Below are 24,332 nucleotides of genomic sequence, written 5' to 3'. Positions count from 1 at the left end.
TTGGAGAAAAAAATCTTGAATTTTTTACAAAGATTATGAAAAAGTATAATTTTCTTACTAATAATTGACAATATCTACTTCTGCTGAAATTGTCAGTTTTGCTTTTTTTTAAGTTTTTTCCTTTCCAAAAGTTGTCAAAAATAAAGTACATACCTACTTGCTTTTTTTTCAAAAATTGATAAAAATTCTTGTTTTTTCAGCCAAATTGCGAAAAACTTTGAAAAGCCTTACTTTTTTATAAAAATTGTTCAAAGTTTCATTTTTTCATCCAAGAAATGCAAAAAAATCTCATTTTTTGGGAAAACTTGGGAAAATGCTACGTTTTGCTAAAATTGTCAACTTTTGCTTTGTGAGAGAGTCAAATTCTCGCTTTTCAGCTCGACAATATTGCTAAAGATTTTCACTTTTTTTCTAGAATTACCTATCCAAAAGTTGTTTTTCTGCCCAAAATTGCCAAAAACTGAAAAGTATTGCTTTTTTGGCAAGTAGGTACCTATTGAATCTCATTTTTGAACACTTTGGATTTTATACCTACAAATTTTTAAAATCTTCCGCCAAAATCCATGTAAAAAAAGGCATTATTCTAAAACAGAAAACAGTTTTACTTTGTAGTTTACATAGTTTACATAGTCTACAATGTCTACATGTAAACTATCGTTGTCTACAGTAACATTGTTTACACGTAGACATAGCATGTAAAGTAGACTATATAGTCTACTTGCCAACCCTGACCAACACAAACTTACACTACTCGTATAGTCGTGTTCGGGAGCATCAAAAACATATATTATTATTTTGATATATCACGTGATATGTATTTAGGGCAGTTTAGGAATTTGAACCTCCTCTTTAGAAGCATCTTTTATAGGGTTTACTCCGAAATGATATCAAATTCGTGCTTAGGAGCCTTGGAAACACACATTTTGATATGTCAATTGAAATTTGGGTCAACTTCTGAGTTTTGAACCTCCCCATCAAAAGTCCGTTTTGAGGCTCACGCCAAAATTATATTAAATTCGTACTTAGGAGCTTTAGAAACACGTGCTACATAGGGTTAATTTTTCTGTTTTGAACCTCCCCATACAGAAGCCCCTTGTGGAATTTCCGTCAATATAATATCAAATTCGTGTTCAGGAGCGTCACAAACATAAATATACTTAAATATTTTATGTCACGTGATATTTGGGTCAATTTTGTAATTTTGATATGACGAATTATTGATTCGGAGCGGTTTTTATCCGGTAAGTTGGCATCCCTGACTGAATGAAGTTTTAAATTTGAATTCAGAGGCCTCAATTTACCTAGAAATCACTACTCTTGCGCTCGTGGAGGGCCTTTAAATGAAGAAAAACTCGAATACATTCGATGGTGCCAAATAAATTGCCTACTTTCAAGGCGCAAAAATTATTCGAAACGTGGGGTTTTTCAACGAATGTGATTTTTAATGTATTATTACATATTACGAAACGAATTTTGCATCCGTGATTAAAATGAATGATAAATTTGAACTCAACAGGAGTCCATCCTGACCGGAATCGGAGCACCTTATTGATGACGTCATAGCTCAACTTCTCGATGTTTATTTATCATTTTCCGAGTTTTCACAGGTAATTGTATGGGAGAAATTCAGTTTTTCGACTTTATTAATCATTATTGGTAGGAATAAAGTGAATTTGCGTAAATTTCGATGATGACTTTTCTTAATTAAAATGACATTTTTCGTCGAATGGTTTGCTTTCCAGCAGAATTACAGAAACAACGACTTTATATTATAATATAGTATTTTCATTCATGGATAAATTATTATGTAAGTAGATATATTGAATTGAAATTTCTCGAAATTTTCAATGAAAACACTAGTGTTTTAAAATACCAAAATCAAAAATGTTCAGAATTTTATTTTTATCCAGTTCAAAATAGTTTTTTATCCAAAGCTGCTACTGTTTAGTGTTTATCTTTCAGAATTCAATGAATTCATTAAAGCTCAACGTTCGATTTTTACTCCGCATCTCTGGTTTTCACAACTTGGAGCTTTAATGAATTTTGAACAATAAACGCTGAGTGAGCCTTTGGGTAAAAAAAAAAACATTTCGAACAGAATAAAATTCTGAACATTTTGAAACACTCATGTGCTCATAATCCGTGAATGAAAATACCTTCATAAAGTCTTTTATTTCTACACGAAAACAAAAATTGTTCACACCATTCGATGAGAAATTCAATTTTACTTCAGAAAAGTCCTCATCAAAATTTATATAATTCGGTATTTCGTTATACTAAAAAAGTAGAAAAAGAGACCTTTTCCACATAAATAAATGAAAACTTTTAATGAAAACATGAAAATAAACATCGAGAAGTTGAGCTATGACGTCATCAATAATGTGCTCCGATTCCGGTCAAGATGGACTCCTAAAACGATCTCGATTCCCAAAAGCAATATTCTTTGTCTTCGAAACAGGAGCTTTGAAGAGAGAGAAAAGCAAAATAATATGTACTTTAGAATGTGTCGAAGAGGTTGCCTAGTGCCTACTCTCAGGGCGCAAAAATAATTCGAAACGTGGAGATTTTTCAACGAATGTGATACTTGATGAATTATTGCTGTAAAAGGTAAAAAGGAACCTTTTAGCGAGAAGTTGTTGAATTAGGAAAAAATAACTCTTGCATCTCAGTTTTTACTATTTATTAGTGCAAAGCTTTTCAAACACAAAGTGTTCATCATCAGGCTTAAATCACTGCTTGATGATGAACACTTGGTGTTTGAAAAGCTTTGCACAAATAAATGGTAAAAACTGAGAAGCAAGAGTCATTTTTTCCTAATTATTGCTGTAAATTGGTTTTTAATCAGATCAATTATTAATTTGAACTAAGCAACTTCGATTCACCCCCGAAATCAATTTTTCAAATTTTCACACAGTGGTTTAAAATCTTGGATTTCACAATATGAGCTCGTTTTCCAAATTTGTCCCTCGTTAAAATATCTCAGTAGCCTCCAATTCATAAATAGTTACTTCAATTTTACACAGGGTTGTACATGTTAAAACACGTTTAAAACAAATGAAAAAAAAACAGAACGATGTTTTAAACAAAAAAAAACGTTTAAAACCATTTAAAACAGTGTTTTTTTTTGTTTTAAACGTGTTTTTTTCAACTCCAATTTCCTAAAAAAAACACGTTTTTTTTAGTTTTTTGTTGAAAAAAAGTGAAATTGAACAAACTGTATGTTTAGAGATAAATTTTGTGTTTTGATTTCAATTTTTCAATATTTCTTGAGCTTTATAGCTATTTTATGACGTCACATCCTAAAAATTGATGTCTGGTGAACCCAAAACAAATGAACTTGTGTTTAAAACACATTTTAAACGTGTTTAAAACACGTTTTAAACACATAGTTTTAAACAAGAAAAAAAACTGTTTTAAAACAAAAAAAAAAACGTTTTAAACAAAAAAAAAACGTTTTTTTTGTTTTTTTCAAAAAAAACACGTTTTTGTACAACCCTGATTTTACATAAGGCTTCATTAAAAAATACAACAGAAACTTTGTTCTGTTTTCAAAAAAAATCGTCCTATCTCTGACTGGATTTAATGGAAATTAGAATTTAAATTTTTTTTTAATTTTCATCATTTGGATTTGAAATGATTTTTAGACAAGCTTTTAGAGCAAAATTTCTCAAAGGAAGGGTCAAACTGGGATTTTTGGATACGAAGAATTCAACGGAATAGTAATTTTTGTAATACTCGTATAATGAATATTTCTGGGAGAAATCGTATTTTTAAATTATTATTTACTATTTCGGTATTTCACCATCTTGTGATGTCGTATGAGTTGCATATTCATTAAAATTAAGGATCACGCATGCAAGAATAATTTTTTTTCCATTTTTATAACAATTGAGAGAAATTTCCAAAATACTGGTCTGTAGAGTTTTCATTCAACGACGCTGTGTTTACTTTTGAAATCAGTTTCACTCATACTTAAAAAAAGATCGAACCTGCCAAACTCAAATTTGATACCATCACATCAAAAAAAAAAAAACTAAAAATTAAAAATTAAAAAAAAAACAAAAATCAAAATAAAACCACATAAGTATTTTATTGAACGGTTTACATTCTTAAACACAAACAATTCCATCGTACTCTACATAAAATAAATGTATCAAATTCGAAAGAAACAAACGACACAGATAAAATATCACTCTCCAAAAATTCGAAAAAATTAATGCCTTTTCCGTAGAAATTTTTTTAAAAAACAATACTCGAAAACTCGTATCACTTCTCTGGCGCTGTTTTCGAAAAATAGAAAAAAAATAGCACCATTCAAAACCACCTCTTTCAGATAAACTTCGTTGTACATTTAAAAATCACGTATACATAATAATAAGCAACATATATATATACTACAAGAGAAAAAAACCACATATAAAAAAAAGGAGCAAATAAAAAAAAAGAAAAAAAATTATAAATACAAATCCTTACACTTTGTGTAAAGAACATATTTGTATTTGTTACATTTTTTACAACAAATTTCATCACGCCAAAAAAACATTTTCTCAAAAAGCTTTCAACTTTTTTCATTTTTTATTAAAAACTCGTAAAAATTTCTCCACAAAAATATGTATAGGTATAGGTAAGATATAGGTAATCGAATAATAAATGCATGAATTTTTGTTTATAAATTAAAAAAGAAAAAAGAAAAAGAAAACTTCTAAAACAATGAAAAAAAAAGAAAAGAAACATTTACATTATTTCTTCAAAATTAAAAACACGTAACTAACATTACGAGATCAAAAAAAATATTTAATTTGAACAGTCAACGAATTAACCGGATAACACGATAATCATCCGCTTTTAAAATAATAGAAAAAACTAAACGATAAAAAATAATATAATAAAATTCAACGTATCCCTATTTCGATTTTCAGCCGAAATTTTTAGCCATCGAAACTCCTGCCCGGAGAACATAAGGTAATGGGCAAGAGGGGAGATCGTATTTTCAAGTTATATAAAATAATGGCGATACACATGAGTATTTGGCACACAGAAAAATAAAACATCTCCGGTGATCCAAAAACACTTCTCGATATCAACGATCATTAGTTTTTTTTTAAAACATTTTGTTCGTTTCGTAGACTAAATATGAGATCATCTTACCCCAATTTTTCAATTCCCCCTACCTTCTAAAAAAAAAGCTGCACCTTTGAGATCAAAATCACAGCAATCGACTATTTATAAAAATTGTGTCGTCCGAATCGATATCATTCTTCAATTATTTTTTTTCTTTTTTTGTTTTCACAACTTGTTATCACCAGGAACAAAATAATAACTTATCATTTATCACACTTCGAGTATGGCGATAGTAATAATTAAAATACGCGAGTAATCTAGTGAAGAAGAAAAAAAAACGTAAAAATAAAATAATAAATAATTAAAATGATCATTCTTTTTATAACGAGAATTCGTCGTCATCGTCAGTCATTAATTTATAATAATCGGAGAATTTTTTTTTCTTCTTTAAAATTATTATCAATGTGTTCGAACAATAAAACTAATGATCGTTGACAAGGTGAATAAGTTTAGTGGAAATAGATGATGATGAATAAAAAAAAAGAAAGAAAAATAAAACATTTAAAAAAAAACATAATTATTACTCGTGTAGGAGCATGATATTCGTAGTAGTACTTATAAATGCAATCATGTAATCGTGTTTTTTTTTTGTTTTTATTATTTCATTTTAAAATTCGCGTTATCGAAATGATAATTTTATATTCCGTAATAAAATTAATATCACAAAAATACGATAACTTTATAAATCTACTCGTATTTCCATACTGAGATAAGTATAATCAACGAATCTCCTCCGAAGAGTCATCCATCATTGCACGTCATTTATCATTCGCTTGTCGATCATTGTAACAGTCTGGCTAATCTGTAAAAATACACCAAAATGATAAGTAAACAAATAAACAATATACTGATACGAGTAAATAACAAAAGAAAAATTTTATAGGTACGTAAAATTGAAATTTACGAGTGTTTGTAATTATTATTATTTACTGAAATAAGACTGTAGAGCTCAGCGATTTAACCATCCTCCCCTCCCCCCTCGCCCTTACGGTCACAAAACATACAAATTGAGCGATAAACTTTCAAATACTCGTACTATTTTGAAAATTTTTCATCTTTCTGAATTTTTTGACAGATTTTTCGGTGTTTATAAAACTTGAACAATAAACTTAAAACAATACCTACTTACTTGAAAAAAAAAACACATTCGAAAATAATTTTTGCTAAAAATTTAAATTTTTCATTTTTATTTATTTTTTTTTGATATTGTTCTTGTTCAATAAAAAACTTGGAAAAAACCATGAGCATTTATATTTATTATGAAAATGGGAGAGATTTTTAAAAAGAGTAGAAAAAACTCAAATAAACAGTATTTTAAAACTTTCCTTTGCCAATCCTCTCGTTTACCATTTTTGAATATTTTCTAGAAAAATTCTAATTTTTATAAATTTAAACAAAGGCAAAAAACTAAATAATTCGCACTCCCCCACCTCTAATTAAAACATCAAAAAATTGCACAAAAAAATTGAGGACAAGGTACTTTTTAGAAAATTTTACATATTTTCAATAATAAAAAAATTACAACAGGGAAAAAAATTCAAAAAAATTCGAACAAAATATTTTTGAGAAACAAATTACAAAATTGTCAATTTTTTTAGGTTTAGAAAAATATTTTAAAATAAACTTTGAAAATGCAAAAATTAAACAAGCAGAAAAATTTGAAAAATTTGAATGATAAGTAATGGGTAGATAATTAGTAATTAAAAAATTTTAAAAAAACATAAAAAAGTAATTTTCAAGAAACTTAAGTTTTTTATAGCGTTAGAAAAAAAAACTGGAAAAAATTCCAAACAAAAAGACCCGAAAAAACTGATTTTTCTGAAAATTCAGCAGAAGAAAAAGTTGAAAAAAAAAACAAAAAAAATTGAAGCCAAATATTAGATGATAAACTGATTTCTTTTTTTTTCCAACCACAAGAGATTCAATTCAGCCAGGAAAACTTTTTCTTCAAAATGACTTCAACTAAGCCATATTTTAGATCTTTTTTTTTTTTGGTCTCTTTTCCTTCAGTTTTTAGCCATTTTCAAACTTGAAAAAAACTCAACTTTTGAAGAAAAAAAATAAAAAATTCCAAAAACTACCTATATCAAAATTTTTAGAATAAATAAAATAACTCCACATTTCTTCAAATATTTTTAGTCAGGAAAGATCTTTTTTGACTTAATAACGGAGTCATTTCATCCACTTTTTGCTTTTATTTTTGCTTTTTTAGGAGCCTTTTTGAATTTTTTCTTCGGTTTTCAGCCATTTTAAAACATGAAAAAACTTCATTTTTGAAAAAAAAAAAAATTTTAAAAGCTACATTTAGAATTTTTTTAAAGAAATAATTCCACATTTTTTCAGATATTTTCAGTCAGAAAAGACTTTTTTCAAAAATGACTCAATAATGGAGTCATTCTATCCATGTTTTGCTTTTTTCTGCCTTTTTGGATTCAACTTCAAGCTTGAAAAAAAAACTTGATAAAATCCAACTTCATTTCATTTTCGTATATTCAAAAAAAAAATCTAATAAGTATAAGTGCTTAAAAATTTTTTAAAAAATATTTTACATTTTTTTCAATTTTTCAAAACTTTTTTTCTGGAAATTTCTGGATTAAGTACATCACATTTTTTGAAAATAATTATTTTTCAAAATCACTTTCCAATGCAATTTTAATTTTCTGTATTTTTCTTTCACCTTTTAAAAACTTTTTCCCACTTTTTTCTGTTTTTTGAATTTATTCTCATGTTTTCAGTCATTTTCAAACTCGAAAAAAATGTCAAAGAAAAATCCTCCGTTTTCCTCGTTTTTTTGGCCTTATGTTAGTTGCATTTTTTCAAAACAGTGCAAATTATTCCAGTTTGAAAAAAATTAAGGAACACAAAAAAATATTCCAGAAATAATCTTTAAAAGTTGAATATGTATTTGGATAATTTTTTTTAAAAAAGAATTTCATTTATCAATGTTTAAAAATTGGAATCTTTTTCGCATGCTGGAAAACCTCAAAAAACTAGAGTGAAAACGTCGAAAAAAAAACAGAAAAAATTGAAAAGCAAAATGAATTTAATAAAAATACTTCCTAAATATTCTGCTGAAATGTTACAAAAATTTGAAGAATTTTTTCACGGAAAAAAGACTCGATTAATTGTCCTCCTTCTTCTCTCTTTCGCTCTTCAATCTTCAGGTGAAGAGAGGAAGGGAAAAAACGTCAGCACTCCAAAATCACAGCCCACTACCGAACATTGAAAGTAAAGAGCCAAGAGGATCTAAATTTTCCATCAATATCCTCCCCCTCTCATTCGGAAATTTTCACAGTCCTCTGTTTTTTATCATCGTTATCATCAGCCCACCCCCCGCCCACCCTTTCCTGGACCAATTTTTCATTTTACATCGTATGTATGTAATACCCAATAGGCCAGTACGAGTACATTAAGTTAAGCTCAACACATCAACATCGTCAACTCACATTTAAAGACGAAGAACCAGTCGTCCATCAGAACTTCTTCTCCAGATACGAATCCGAATACCTCCTTTTATTCGCTTCTTCGGCGGATTTCTTGCGTTTGGCGGTAGCCGCCGCCGATTCGCTGTTGTTATTCGAATCGTTCTCGTTGAATGGCGGCCTCTTCGCCGCATTTCTATCGGCTGCGACGGTAGCCGCAGCCGCAGCTATCGAAACATTGTTGTTGTTGTTATACTCGTGATACGACGAATCATTGGTATGATTTTTCTTGAGATCAGTAGCTTTTTGGAAACGATTTTTCGACGGCGGTATTGATTCGATACGGGAGGAAGCCGAGGCGCGTTTTCTGTCCCTGTCCTTGGGGGACATGATCAGGACAACGTCCCCTTCGCTGATTTTATCGCAATGCAGCCCCTTGCATCGTTCTTTCGTCCGATCTGGAAGGTAACTCTTCCAGCATCGACCTATTAACGAGAACAATGGTCGTTCCGCTTCCACCTCAAGTACACCCTGCGAATCAGAAAAAAAAACAGAACGAATTAAAAATTGAATACACTAATACGAAATTAAGTAATTACATAAATGTTTGAGCAAAATGCTATATGGTGGTTGTGGTCAACAATGTTGTCAAGTTGTAAATTTATCAAGTTTTTTAATGCCAGGTACAGATACTAGATAGATAAATACTGTGGATATATTAGTATCTTGAAAATAATTATCACGTCTTTGTTAAAAACACCCATTACCAGTACGTCAACGTTTCAAAGAAACTCATACGCGGTTCAATAACCTTTTCTGCTAGTGATTTGTATATTATGTTGTGTGTAGAAAAAATAAGTAGGTAGGTACATATCATTTGGAAATACCCGAGTAATTAGACAAATTAGCTACGTACTTCGTCTGACGAAAATTGGCTAATTTTTTCCCCTCTGCGAACAATTTTTCATGAAGCACATAATTTACTCCGATCGATGAGAAGAATATCGGGAAAAATGAATTTTAAAAATTACAATGTTGAACTATTAATAACCGAACGATCGGAAATTTGCATCAGAATTGAAATTCGAAGGAGTTCAGTTCGAATACCTCTTCATTTGTTTAATTCGAGCTCTCATCAGAGAATCATATTCACACAAAAATTTTTGAACCAAAAAAAAAAGAATCGAAAAACGACCTCGAAATACACCACCAGAAAAAATTTCAGGGGCTGAAATTAATTTTTTGATTTTTGGCGAGTTTTTGAAAATTCAAATTTGGCCAATTCTATGGGGAAAAATTAAAATTTAATCAAATTGGCACAAAAGGTTGAAATTTGGTTTGTACTCCATTTTTGACCTCCAAAGTCGATTGCTGATGGTTTCGAAACCGTTCTGGAGCCTCCAGCAGATTTTTTATTTTTTTTTTCCAAAATTACCTGCTGGAGAAAATTTTGAAAAATATGTACTTAAATCGATCGAAAGGCTCACAAAGAAGGTGAACCCAAGTTTATAGGTTCTGAATTCAATTTTCATCCTACCTATACAGTGTGACACAAAAATAGTGCTCGGTGGCTTTCATTTCTAAGTGGAAAGAGCTAGCGAGATGAATGAAGCGGTGTTGATTAGGGAAAAATAAGGGCTTTCAAAAGCGATTTTGAAAATGTCATGCCCATGCACAGGGTGCCCCTCTCCACAAATTGAAAAACCGGTTTGGTCAAAAAATTCAAACTGTTTTTTATTGGACCAATGTATTCTACACACTAAGGCGACAAAAACGTGATATGAATTTTCTGAAACCGGTTCATCAATTTGCAACCAGTTATCAAAAATTACCTAAAAATTGAAGATGGAGAAAAAAATTTGAACATAAGTTGTAGAGTGTGAAAAACTGAACTATTTTTGCTGATCAGATTTTAAAACTTGTTCATTAATTCGCAGCAAGTCATCGAAAGTTACCTGGTTGCAAACTACCTAATTAGCCATTCACAAAATCCGATCAGCAAAAATAGTTCAATTTTTTACGCTCTACAACTTCTGTTTCACGCTTTTTTCTCCATCTCCAATTTTTAGGTAATTTTTGATAACTGGTTGCAAATTAATGAACCGGTTTCGAAATCTGATCAGTGAAAATGGTTCAATTTTTTACGCTGTACAACTTTTATTTTGAGTTTTTTTCTCTAGCTCTTTTCTCTATCTCCAATTTTTAGGTGATTGTCAAAAACTGGTTGCTAAATGCGAACCAATGAACCGGTTTCAAAATGTGGTTAGACAGAATTGTGCAATTTTTCACGCTCTACAACTTTTGTTTTAAGCCTTTTTCTCGATTTCCAATTTTTAGGTTATTTTTGATAACTGGTTGGAAATTAATGAACCGGTTTCAAAATCTGATCAGCGAAAATGGTTCGATTTTTCACGCTCCACAACTTTTGTTTCAAGCTTTTTTCTCCATTTCCAATTTTTAGCCGATTGTCAAAAACTGGATTCTAAATACGAACCAAAGAACCGGTTTCAAAATGTGATTTAACAGAATTGTGTAATTTTTCACGCCCTACAACCTTTGTTTCACGCTTTTTTCTCGATTTCCAATTTTTAGGTCATTTTTGATAACTGGTTGCAAATTAACAAACCGGTTTCAAAATCTGATCCGCAAAAATTGTTCAATTTTTCACGCTCTACAACTTTTGTTTCAAGCTTTTTTCTCTATCTCCAACTTTTGGTTGATTGTCAAAAACTGGTTTCTAAATGCAAACCAATGAACCGGTTTCAAAATGTGGTTAGACAGAATCGTGTAATTTTTCACGCTCTACAACTTTTGTCACAAACTTTTTTCACTATCTACAATCTTGGGTGTTTCTGTCAACTGGTTGCAAATTAATGAACCGGTTTCAAAAAATGGATATCACGTTTTTGTCATCTTGGTGTGTAGAATAGGTACATTGACCCAATAAAAACCAGCTTGAATTTTTGACCAAACCGGTTTTTCAATTTGTGGACACCCTGTGCATGGGCATGACATTTTCAAAGTCGTTTTTGAGAGCCCGTATTTATTCTCTACTCAACGCTGCTTCATTCGTCTCGCTAGCTCTTTCCACTTGGAAATGAAAGCCACCGAGCACTACTTTTGGGTCATACTGTAGTTTTTTTCATCTTTTCCGAAAACTGGAGGATCAGAAAATTCGGTAAAGGCTCCAGAACGGTTAAAAATCATCTCCAATCGACTTGAGATTTTTTAAAATAAAATTTTTAAATTTTAAACTGTTTTCTTGGACTTTTATACAATAATTTTTTTAATATTTCTGCCATTTTTAAGGCGTTTGAATAATTTTTATAGCGCATCTTAGCATTTTCACTACATTTTGAATACATTCAATGACTTTTTAGCGATTTCTAAGTCATTTTCCACATATTATTACATAATGGTTTCCAAAAAAAAAAAATTCAGAGAAAAAAAACAACTTTTCAATTTTGAACCTGATCTCGATTTTTCTAAAATCCTTTCATCCAAGTCATGCGGATCGAATGACAAAAGAAACGCGACAGGTTGCTCCAAGACACAGTCACCGTCGTCATCATCACAATGAACTTTCTGCTGTCATGTCATCATAATATAAAATCATAAGAAAATGCCATGCTTTTTGGTTTTCGATCAAGGCACATTCTCGATACCGTGAAAATGAACTCGACCAGGCATTACCTACCTACCAATGTACGCTCTGCATTAGACAAAAAATATAGCAAACGAGGCGCCATCCATCGCCAACGTCATCACGCGTGTTTAGTAGGTATAATTAATCCAGTCTGTGTGATGGAATTTTTTCGCGATCGTAATTAACGCGCCGACGAGCCAGTCGTAGGCAGACAGGTACAAAAAAGCAACAGACCGGCGAATTACAATTTACCTACAGCCTACAGCTTACACCTACCTGCCTATCTATCTATAGAGCACAACACCACTACCAGGCAAGCTATATTCACTGTATAGTGTATACTAGTTATGGAAAAAATTTGTTTTGACCTCCAACCGCCGCACAGAGATAAACAACTGACGAATAAAGGATGCAAAATAATAAACGAATTACCGAGCTGACTTCAAAAGCTCTTTTTCCCTCCTCCCTCTCGTCCTTTGCCAGCAATTCCCCAATAATACAGCTTAATAGAGTCGCTTCGAGGTAATTTTATGCAATTAATCCGTAATGTACGTAGATAGAAATAGCTCGCGGCTCTGTTCGAGAGTATACAGCTTGCTTTCCGAGGAGAGACGAAATCAGCCACTCGAATAATATAAATTACGCCGATAAAGCTCGCGCGAAATACGCTCACCAATGCCAGACATACCTTTACACCTCGCTTGGCTCGATTTCGTTGTTTAATTAAATAGTATATCTCGATTGGCGAAAATTTCAAAATAAACGCCACGTTATAGGTTGATGGATAAATGGATGTATTCGGATCTACCCCTCTATAATATATACTAGCAAACCCGTTAATCGCGCATACTGCGCGATTCTTCAAAAGGTTATAATGTACATTTTGAAAATTCAGAAAGTAACTACATAATATGTAAGTAAAATGATCACAATTTTTTCACTGTTAGTTATTGGGAAATTCATTTTTTACAATTGAAGCATGTGTTTCCAGAACGCACCAAGTCCAAAAAAATATTGATAAGAAATTCATGGTACTTAGTATACAATTTGGAAATGTAGAAATGGCCCAAATTGGCTGATTTTTTGATATGTTGTAGCCAAAACCCTTGGGCACAACATATCATAAAATCAGCCTTTTGGGCCGCAACTTTATGCTAGATGGCCTTGCAGTTGCACCCTCAGAATCTTTGAAAACGGACTTCTTGCCTTTTGGAAACACATGCTTGAATTAGTATTATCTTTATTTTAAACAATTGGCGAGAAGCCGCGGTTTCATTTCTTTAAAAGTTTACAAAAATGTTCATTTTTTGGCAACATTGCAAACTTTTACCAAAAATACCAAAAAAAGAATCGTTTTTTACCCTATACGTAGTTTTAGTTTTACCTAATAAAAGCGACAAAAATAATTGCAAAAAAATGTAGACTGCATAATTGTTTTTTTTGTCTATAACTACCAAAATTGCTACTTTTTGCTAAAATAGACAATGTTTTTTTTTCTCCAAATCAACAATTTACAAAAATGTTTTGTTTTTTAGTTTTAAAAAAAAATAATTTTTTATCAGAAATTACCAAAAATCTCGCTAATTCTTTTGCTGTTTGCTAAGATTGTCAAAGTCTCAACTAAAATTACTCGATCTGCTGCACCTTCTGCATGAAGTGGTGAAAACTTTCAACATTGGCTGTATAAGCACTTGATCTGGTCAAATATTGCATGCCACGAAATTTTGAGCTTTTGCTGAGCATTTACCACCATTTTTTGAAAATTTCTATAAAAAAGCTAAACAAAAGCTCAAAACTTTGTGATATGTGGTATTTCACCTAAAATAACAACCTCTTGATAGAAAGGCTTTAAAGTGCAGATGTGTAAGTTTATGTTGTAAGTACAAAAGGTTGCGTAGTAAACCGAAAAAAGTTCAATAATTTATTAAGCCATATTTGAATCGGTGGGAACGGAAAGGGGCTAAGTCCATTTTCGCACTTTTCAGGAATAACAAAAAACTGATTTACCTATTTGAAAATCAAAAATTTTTGGTAAACATGCTTAAGGTCATTGAAAGAGGACCCCAAGACACAATTTTTAGCTCTGTTTAGAAAAAAAAATATTCACGTGCGCCGGCGCTGTTGCTGCCTAAACAAATGAGACTTAGACCCTTTCTGCACCCAATCGACAAAATTTCTTTTGAAATTGCTCGGGCACGAATGGGGCTTGATTCTACATCTAAGTACATCATTTAGACTGCTATCTCGTTTAAATTGCCCAAAAACTCCTTGAGTTCTAAGACTTTTTGCCGAAGTTGTTAATTTTTTCATCATTTTTCTATTCAGAGATTAACTTAAATTTCAAAAAATGGTCTTCTCAAAAATGTTAGTTATTTTTCAAGGAATTAAAAATATTTTACAAAAAAGCCATAAATGCGGATCCGCCCTTTTTCTGCGCCCAAATACCACTTTCCCGGCCGTTTTGCGGAAATCTGACATCACCAGTCGATCCGCCGTACTTTGAAACCCCTATATCCGTGAAAAATTTTTTTTCCAAAAATGTGGCTTGGTCCCTTTCCGTTCCCACCGATTCATTTGATGGATAGACAAAAGTACCTATGTTGCACCCTGAAAGATCGAAGTTGAAAAACAATTTTTGACAGAAAAAAAACTTGAAGTTATACAGAATACAGAATATTTATATTTGAAGGTGAAAGCTCAGTGAAAGCTTAAAACTTCATGACATGAGGTGATGTTGACGATGCACCCTGAATTTTTTTTTAATATAAAATCAACTTTTTGTCATAATTTCATTTCACATTTTAAAATTTAGTAAATGATTTTTTGAGCTTTTTTTAGCTCATGGTGAAAATTGTTGAACTTTCAACATAAACCTACATACCTATCTATGTACTATTTAAAACCTTTCTATCGAGTGGCTGTTTATCAAAATCGGTCCAGCTGTTGCAGAGACCTTGCTGTGACAAAAAACTGACTTATAATGAATTTTCAAACTTTCTCTGAACTTTATTTGCCGTTAATTTTTTTAAGTTTTTTACAGTCTAGAATGATTTTTTCGCGGTGATCTTTCAAGGTACAATTTGTATATTTTTTTACACATCAAATTGGATCAAATACTAAATGACCAAAATTTTCAAGCTTTCACTTAGCTTTGACTGCGAACTTTTGTAAGCTTTTTTTCTTCAAGATTTGTCTTTTTGTGAAGCTCTTTCAAGGGACAATAATGTATGTATGTACTTCTTTCCAAATTTTAAGCTATCACTGAGATTTTATCGTCAAATTTTGAAAGTTAGCTTTAAACTTTTGTAAGTTTTTTTTTCTTCAAGCTTTGTCTTTCTGTGAAGCTCTTTCAAGGCACAATATACATACTTCTTTGTATAGGTATGTCGAATGCACTGATTACAGGTTAAATACTGCATATCACAAAGTATTGAGCTTTCACTGAGCTTTTACCATAAACTTTTTTTTGTCAAAGTTTGTTTTTCCCTGGAGATTTTTTGAGGTACAATGTAGGTACTTTTGTGTACCCACCCAATATGACATAATCGATTATTGAGCTTTCTTGAGCTTATGGTGTAACTTTTTGGCCTTTCAACATAAACCTGCACATTTACACTTTAAAGCTTTTCTGTCGAGAGGTCGTTCATCAAAATTGGTTCAGCCGTTGCTGAGATCTCACAGAAAAAAGAATCTGGTCATAATTTAAAACTTTCAAGCTTTCACTTAGCTTTTACCAGGAACTTTCTAAAGCTTTTTTTCTTCAAGATTTGTCGTTTTGTGATGCTCTTTCAAGGTATACATATAATATGCGTACCTACTTCATTATATATATCAAAGGTGTTGAGTATAGAGTAAACATCAATTACTGAGCATTTTTGAGCTTATGGCACACCTTTTTTTGCAAATGTTTTTTTCGAACTTTCGACTATTCTTGATGCTCTTTCAAGGTATAATATATGTACATCTTCGTAAATGTTGAATATGCTATGAATAGATTAAAATTGATTATTGAGCTATTTTGAGCTTTTACAGCGCAACTTTTCAGACTTTTGATAAAAACCTGCAAATCTACAGGTGCAAAGCCCTTTTTTGAGACATCATCAAGCAAAATCAATTCAGCCATTGCTGAAATCTCAGAGATAACAGAATCCGGTCATAATTTTAATACATAGTAGAATCAATTGTTGAGCTTTTTTGGGCTAATGGCAAAATTTTTTTGTAAACTGTTTTCTTTATCATTTGACTTCTTGTGATGCTCTTTCAACGTGTAATATAATATACGTACTTCTCCGTACATGGTTGAAATCAATTACTCAGTTTTTGAGCTTTACAGCACATTTTTTTTTGTAAACATTGTTCTTCAACTGCTGATTTCTTTTGATGCTCTTTCAAGGTATTATATACCTACTACTGTGTATACATCGAATGCGCTACCTAATGGATAAAATCAATTATTGAGCTTTTTTGAGCTTTACGGCGCTACTTTTCAAACTTTTGATTTAAACCTGCTCATCTATGGGTCAAAAGCTTTTTTTTTTGAGACATCGTCGGGCAAAATTGGTACTGCCATTGCTGAGGTCTTAGAGTCAAAAGAATCCGGTCATAATTGAGCTTTTTTGAGCTTTTTACAGCACAGCTTTTTTTGTAAACATTTTTCTTCAACATTCGACTTCTTTCGATGCTCTCTCAAGGTATAATATATGTACTTCTCTATACATATCAAATATGCTACGTATAGGCTAAAATCAATTATTGAGCTTTTTTGAGCTTTATGGTACAACTTTTTTGCGAACATTTTTTTTTGATATTCGACTTCTTTTGATGCTCTTTCAAGGTATAATATACGTACTTCCCTGCATATCTCGAATGCACTACATATAGGCTAAAATCAATTATTGAGCTTTTTTGAGCTTTAAGGCACAACTTTTTTGTGAACTTTCTTCTTCAACATTTGACTTCTTTTGATGCTCTTTCAAGGTATAATATACGTACTACTGCATATACATCGAATGCGCTACGTATAGACCAAAATCAATTATTGAGCTTTTTTGAGCTTTAAGGCGCAACTTTTTTGTGAACTTTTTTCTTCAACATTTGACTTTTTTAGATGCTCTTTCAAGGTATAATATACGTACTACTGTGTATACATCGAATGCGCTATGTATAGGCTAAAATCAATTATTGAGCTTTTTTGAGCTTTACGGCGCAACTTTTTGAACTTTTGATTAAAACCTGCACATCTACGGGTCAAAAGCTTTTTTTTGAGACTTCGTCGATCAAAATCGGTTCAGCCGTTCCTGAGATCTCGCTGTCACAAGAATCCGGTCATAATTTTAATATATAGATGCAGGGTGGTCGGGGAATGAGAGATCAAAATAGTCAACAGCTATTTTAAAATTTTAACAAATAAAAACAGAGTTGAAAAAATTTGAAAAATTTCAAGTTTTTAAAAAAATCTTTGAAATTTTCTCTCCTGCTTTCGATTGCCATTTCTTTTACTTTCCTCCAATCCAAAACGTGAATCAACATGATTTTTGCTGCAAAAAGTTCGTTTTTGTGACTTCAAAATTTTCAAATTTTAGATACCTAACAATAGTTTTCAGGAAGTTACAATACGATAAAAATTGTGAATAAAAGCGAGGGCAAGAATTTTCACACTCTCAAAACTCTTGAAGAAAATAATCTTGAAACGACTTCAAGATCAACTCAAAAAACAGAGTATTCCTCCCTTCCTCAACAGTTCATCAATTACATGGCATCGCTGAATACATCCAAAATGGTTTTGAAAACAAAGAATATATTGTAGCAGCCTTTTTGGAAATCCAACAAGCATTTGATTCAATCTGGCACGCTGGTCTCACTATACAAAATCGCTAAAATACTTCCACCGGCTCTAAACAAAATCATTGCATCTTTCGTTCACACACAATCATTCATCATCAGAATGAACCAATCACATTCAATAGTCAAACAAAATATTGCAAGGTGTACCTCAGGGTGCTTGTGAAATACCTCAGTGTTCTACTTGATACTAGACGCACCTATCAAAATCACATCCTAGACAATTTGAGAACAACCTGCCCAAAATTAAATATTCTTTATCCACTATTAAATCAAAAATTTCAACTTCAACTTTCATTTCAAGTAGTGGTGTCGATTAAAAATTAATTTAATCAAACATCAATAAAATCAGTCTCAAATAATCGATTTCATCAATTATTTTGATTTTTTTCAAAAAATATGAGAAAATTACTTACTTAGTTGAAAATGATCTAAAAAAAAAAAAAAAGACAAAAAACTTGAAATAGGTACTGTCAAAAATTCTGCAAAAATTGAAAAATTGATAAAATTTACACTAGAAATTATTGCAGTTTTTTCATTAATGTAAATTCACTGTTGAAAAGTCTAGAAATTTCAAAACACAATCATCCAAAAAATCATTAAGAAATACAAAAAAATCAAAAATTAAAAAATTGATTAGGTATACCTACAGAATCGATTTTTTTGGATCGATTTTTTTTTAAACCGATTTTATTTTTCATAAAATCTAAAATCGATTTACAAAATCAGTCTTTTTTTCAAATAATTGACACCACTACTTTCAAGTGTTAACGCGGCCATTCTTCAAAACTGCAGATTTTTCAAAATCAAGTGCTATACGCATCATCCTTAATCCTTATTGCTCCGTGGTAGGTAAGTTATTGCCGAAATACTCAAATCCATCACAAATTACACATGTTGACTATTCAAGAGCATATCGAAAAAAAGTCGTAGCCGTCTGCCGCTACGTAGGAGCCAAATTTTTGTGCCAGAAACATTGAAGGCTCTTGAACTACTTGCACCCTCGCTTCGCTCCTGTGCTTCGCCTATGTTTGGGGGGAACTCTGTCCCCCCTGCACCCCTCTCGGGCTTCGCCCAACTCTGTTCTTCCTCCTGCAAAAAGTATGGTAACAAACCTGTCTTGACCCTGAAACAGTCAAATGGGATTCGAAGGTTAAAACCGGCAAAAGGGCCTTCGGGTACATCCTCCCATTGTACTGTGAAAATTTGAACTCTCTAAGTCAATTTGGAAGTGCTGTAGGCTTTCCTAAACGTTGAAAAACACATTTGACCCTGGATAGGGGTCAAATAGGGTTGGAAGGTTGAAACCTGCAATAATCACTCATGAGGCACCCTCCTATTGTATGCTGAAAATTTGGACCTTCTAGATCGATTTTTGGGGTGAGGGGGTCAAAAACTGGGGTCAAATGTGGTTTTTCTCGCCTTAATCGGAGTGGGAATGACCTAGGAAGCTGAAATTTGGATATGTTGATCACAATGAGGGTACTGACCAATAGTATGATTTTGGACCCTTTTCATCAATTTGGGGTCATATTATGCCCCTCCAAAAAAATGACCTTTCTGTAGAAATGGGGTTGGAAGGTTGAATCATGCAAAAGGCACTTCGGGTACATCCTCTCAATGTACTGTGAGAATTTGGACCCTCTAGGTCGATTTGGAGGGGCTGTAGGCTGTCTGAAAAATTGAAAAACGCGTTAAATAGACCAAAATTCCACTTTTTGACCCTGGAGAGAGGTCAAATAGGGTTGGAAGGTTGAAACCTGCAATAATCACTCATGGGGCACCCTCTCGTTATATCCTGAAAATTTGGACCTTCTAGATCAATTTTAGGGGTGAGGGGGGTCAAAAATAGGGGTAAAATGTGGGTTTTCCCACCTAAAATGTGGTGGGGATGACCTAGGAAGCTGAAATTTGGATATGTTGATCACAATGGAAGTACTGACCAATAGTATGATTTTGGACCCTTTTCGTTCATTTGGGGCCATATTATGCCCACCCCCAAAAATGACCTTTCTATAATTTTCAACTTTGACCCTTAAAACTTCGGGGGTCAATTCTAGGTCCTAAAAGAACCCCATTCCTCAAGTTTAATCTTATTTGATCAATTAGAACAGGTTCCAGGTCATAAAATGTAAAAATCACCATCGCGCTGAAAAGTGCTGAACCTTATTATAAATATATAAAATCTGACACACCGGGAATCGTCTAGTTTGAGCTCAAAACGTCAAGAACTATCAAAATTTTTGACCCCCGACCTTTTTATCCAAAGTTGGGCCTACCGCAATAGCCATCATTTTTTACAAAAATTTGGCTAAAAATAAGAAAATATTTGAAGCATACGTTTCCAAAACGGACTAATGTCCATTTTCAAAGATTCGGAGGTTGCAAGGCCATCTAGCATGAAGTTGCGGCCCAAAAGGGCTGATATTTTGATATGTTGTGCCCAAGGGTCTTGGCTACAACATATCAAAAAATCAGCCAATTTAGGCCATTTCTACGTTTCCAAATTGTACTAAGTATGTACCATGAATTTCTTATCAATATTTTTTTGGACTTGGTGCGTTTTGGAAACGTATGCTTCATTTGGACAAGCTGAATAATCACCACCTCTGTTCTACATTAAATTTCGGACAAATTAATCAACATCTTAGGTTAAAGAAAAAACTCTTTCAAGATATTTTTAATTAAGTAATCTACTACACAATGGTCCCACGCGCACTGAACCAATTAAAGAACAAAAATTCCCAATTATTCAAAAATACTTATTGATGAGAGAAGTTTTACCTCCAACTCCTTTGGAGTCTCAGGGCTCATTTTCAAAACTTCAAAACTTTTTATTTGGTACATACTTTTGAAAATGAAGAGTTTCTTAGATCATATAGATTTCAAGAAAAAAAATCCCCTATTTCCCCCCAAACAAAGAATCAGCGCTCAAATATGGACTCCGCTCATAAAAAATCATAAAAATATCCCGAATAGGTACGAAAATCCATCCATTTGATCAATGAATATAATAGAACACCGAGTACATCAGCAAAATTCGCAATTCCTCGGAATTAACATCTCTAGCAACAGAATCATCACCACAGAACGATGCCTCAAAAAACGCGAAGATGTTATCCGAATAGTCAATAGATACACAAAAAATGGCCACCTCCCGGATCCTTGTTAATCTACACGCATCGAATTCATAGTAGTAGTATTTCCTTGAAAGCTTGGATCACCATTCATTATAACGAGAAAGCGCCACATCGCAATCGATAGTGCCACAAATAGAACCTGTCACGTATCTCCTCATACATTTATTTATAAGCATGACATCTCATCATTATAATTTTTTCGTCCTCCAGAAACGCAGTCATCGGAGAGAAAAAAATCACCCGAAATATTATAATAATCTTACCACACGTAACTATGTATTATGTATATGAGTGTTTGGAAAGGAAATTTTTCTACGTTTACTTCTTGTTAGGAATACATTTTACATACATTTTGCTAAAACGACATTTCTGAATTTCACAATTTTTCTTCGTAAACCGTTATTCTTTCAGTCGACTAGACGATGAAAAAAAATTTTCGACGATAAATTTATTACGTACGAGTATGTATAGAACCTACGTGGTTTTTTAAAGGGGTTTCTTGATAGATATTTGTATAATAAAGAATATTATAATTATTACATAGAATAATATACCGATCGCGTAGAATGAGCTCGGCTGGGGCATAGTAAACTATCCATAGCAGGAAGATACCATCCGAAGATGGCGGTGAAAAGGGGCAAATAGCGGCGACACCATCGGTAGTAAATTTTTTACCGCGATCAACTCGCGTAGTAGTAGTTTTAATAACTTGTCGAGTGTAGACGAATTATTTTTGGCGAATATTTCAACATTGTAATTAGTCAAAGACCGCTTCGGGCCGGTTTCACGATCAACGAAACAGACACGTAGACAGGACGAGGGTAGGGGAGCACGTGAATGGCATCCGACTTGCTTTTGGCTCGCGGAATCGTGATATTCGTGATGCTGGTGCTGGTGCTTTTTTTTTCACTTCCCCTATCTCTTCCATCCACTGTACTGTACGATGATGAGGTTCTTTCTCTCTCTCTCTCTTTCATACTTTTTTTTTTCATTCTATGACCCTACCATACATACATACGTTATTTCATTTCCGAAACTACGATACGTATACTATGTACATAAGCGGATGAAGTGTTAAGTGAAGGGGGAAGAGGAGATTTTGAGAATTTGCCAACATAAACGATCGCGGTGTATAATATTTGTTGAGCCGAGCCGGCGACCGGCACGCTGCTCGTATTTTAGAACCCTTTCCTGCTATCGCTAGTGTAGGCAAAATAAGTACAGAAAAATCAACTCACGTGAGGACAAATTTTTAACCCCTCCTCACCCACTTGAAATACAAAAAAAAACTTCAAAAAAATATATAGATATGTGTGAGCTATCTTGTACTTATTTTTGAAGTTTTAACCCCCCCCCCCTCGCACCATCCCCACCATGTCCTCCCAGCCTCCCACTTTTTGAAAAATTGAAATTCTGGAAGGAAAAGCAGAATTGAAAGAGCACCACGAATAAAAATTTCAGACGCTGAAATTCATTATTTCAATTTTAGTAAAATTTTCAAAAATTCAAATTTGGCCCATTTTTTGCAGGAAAAAAATCAAAATTTGATCAAATTAACACAAAAAACTGAAATTTGGTTTGTACCCCGTTTTCAACCTGCCCAGTTCCGAGTCGATTCATGATAGTTTCGAACCGTTCTGGAGCCTCCAAAGGATTTTCAAATAAGTACTCCAGTTTTTGAAAAAATACTTTAAAATCCAGTGCCCATGAACTCGAATTCACCACCTTTATGACATTTTAGATGGATTTTTCGAGTTGGAATTTTTTCATTTTCAAAGTAGAAAAAGAGAAAAAAATTGAGTCTGAAAAAATGAAAATAAAAGAAAATTTTCAACGTTTGACTTCGGAAAAAAGCTAGTTATTTCAAAATTTTGGACAAAACGCAATGCTTTGAACAGGATTTTTTACGCTTCAATTTTTGAGAAAACAGGGTGTCTACAGGAATTTGTTGACCGAAAATCACTACCTTATAACTACTTTTTCACTGCCTTAAAAAAAATCATTACCTTCCAAAATATGTTACCCCCCTCCCCCCTCGATCGATTTTTTTCATTTTTGTTTCGTTCTAATGGTTTGGAACTATTTTGAGAATAAAACTTTTTCAAAGAAGGAGGATTTTTTAAAATTTTTATAGCAGTGATTTTTACATTTTTCATCTGTGTAAAATCGAATTTTCCACTTTTTTTAATTTTTCACTACATTTTAAGCAAAATTGCTGAATCACTACTTTTCCACTACTTTTACTATCAGGATGTTTTTGTTGAAAAAATCATTACTTTTTTATGTACTACTTTTTTCAACCAAATTTTCAAAAAGCTCTCCACTTTACCCCCTCCCTCCCCTCCCCCACACAAAAAAATTTACAAAGTCAAATTTTTTGCAAAAAAATTGAAATTGGAAGATAATTTGTGTACTTACGATTCATTTTTTATTTCAATCAAAATTATTATCTAAAAAAAAAACAAATTGCCAATAATTTCATCAAAAATAAACATTTTTTTCAATTATTTGAAGGTTTCACTACCTTTTTAACTAAATTCACTACTTTTCACCACTTTCACTACCCTGACTGCCTATAGACACCCTGGAAAGGGGAAGGGGAAAAGTTGGGAAAAAAATTTATATTGAAATTTTCCTACTAAGTATCAAAGAGAACTATAAAAATGAAAAAAAAAATTAAAATTCTAAAAATAGGTATTCAAGAAAGGGTAAATGTTAAAAAGTTGATTGAAAAAATTGAGAAAAATCGAGAATTTACGGCGACTTTGTCAAAAAAGCAGGATTTTTTTCGAACAAGATCTTTGAAAAATCTGATCATTTTTTACAAAGAGTTCCAGCCATATTATTTCAGATCCTTCCTCCTCTCCTTTCTCCACCCTACTATTCGAAGAATTCGGTTGGACTACGAGTTCAACATTACATTACATAAATCTCTAATATTTGTAAGTATGAATTCGTATTTCAAAAAACATCAGAGAAGCGGCTAAGATGTCAGAGAAGCCGTGAATTAAGAGCGGGAGGGCAGGAGGGAGGGAGGGAGAGAAAGGGGAGGGGGGAATTGCCATATTTTTCAGCTCCTTTATTTAAAATCCTGCAGATTCTTTTGAGGAAAGATAAAAATCTAATTTAGAGAAAAAGTGCATCTACATACATAAATGAACC

At 32.5% G+C, this 24,332-nt stretch overlaps 1 protein-coding gene across 5 annotated transcripts in view; it reads right to left on the bottom strand.

The window, feature by feature from the left end:
* Positions 1-4,071: 4,071 nt before the first annotated feature.
* The window catches only part of LOC135848103 (uncharacterized), a 145,583-nt gene continuing 125,322 nt past the window's right edge, over positions 4,072-24,332 (bottom strand). For all 5 annotated transcript variants that reach the window (XM_065367887.1, XM_065367886.1, XM_065367890.1 and 2 more), the window contains 2 exons: positions 8,568-9,074; positions 4,072-5,923 (listed from right to left, as the gene is read on the bottom strand). In XM_065367887.1, coding sequence (XP_065223959.1) covers positions 8,595-9,074 — 480 coding nt within the window. In that variant the 3' untranslated portion in view covers positions 4,072-5,923; positions 8,568-8,594. The remainder of the gene's footprint in view (positions 5,924-8,567; positions 9,075-24,332) is intronic.

Source organism: Planococcus citri, chromosome 5 (genome assembly GCF_950023065.1).
Source record: "Planococcus citri chromosome 5, ihPlaCitr1.1, whole genome shotgun sequence".
Classification (NCBI taxonomy): Eukaryota; Metazoa; Arthropoda; class Insecta; order Hemiptera; family Pseudococcidae; genus Planococcus; species Planococcus citri.
Note: the sequence above shows the minus strand (reverse complement) of the source record. Positions and strands in the feature narration are given on the sequence as shown.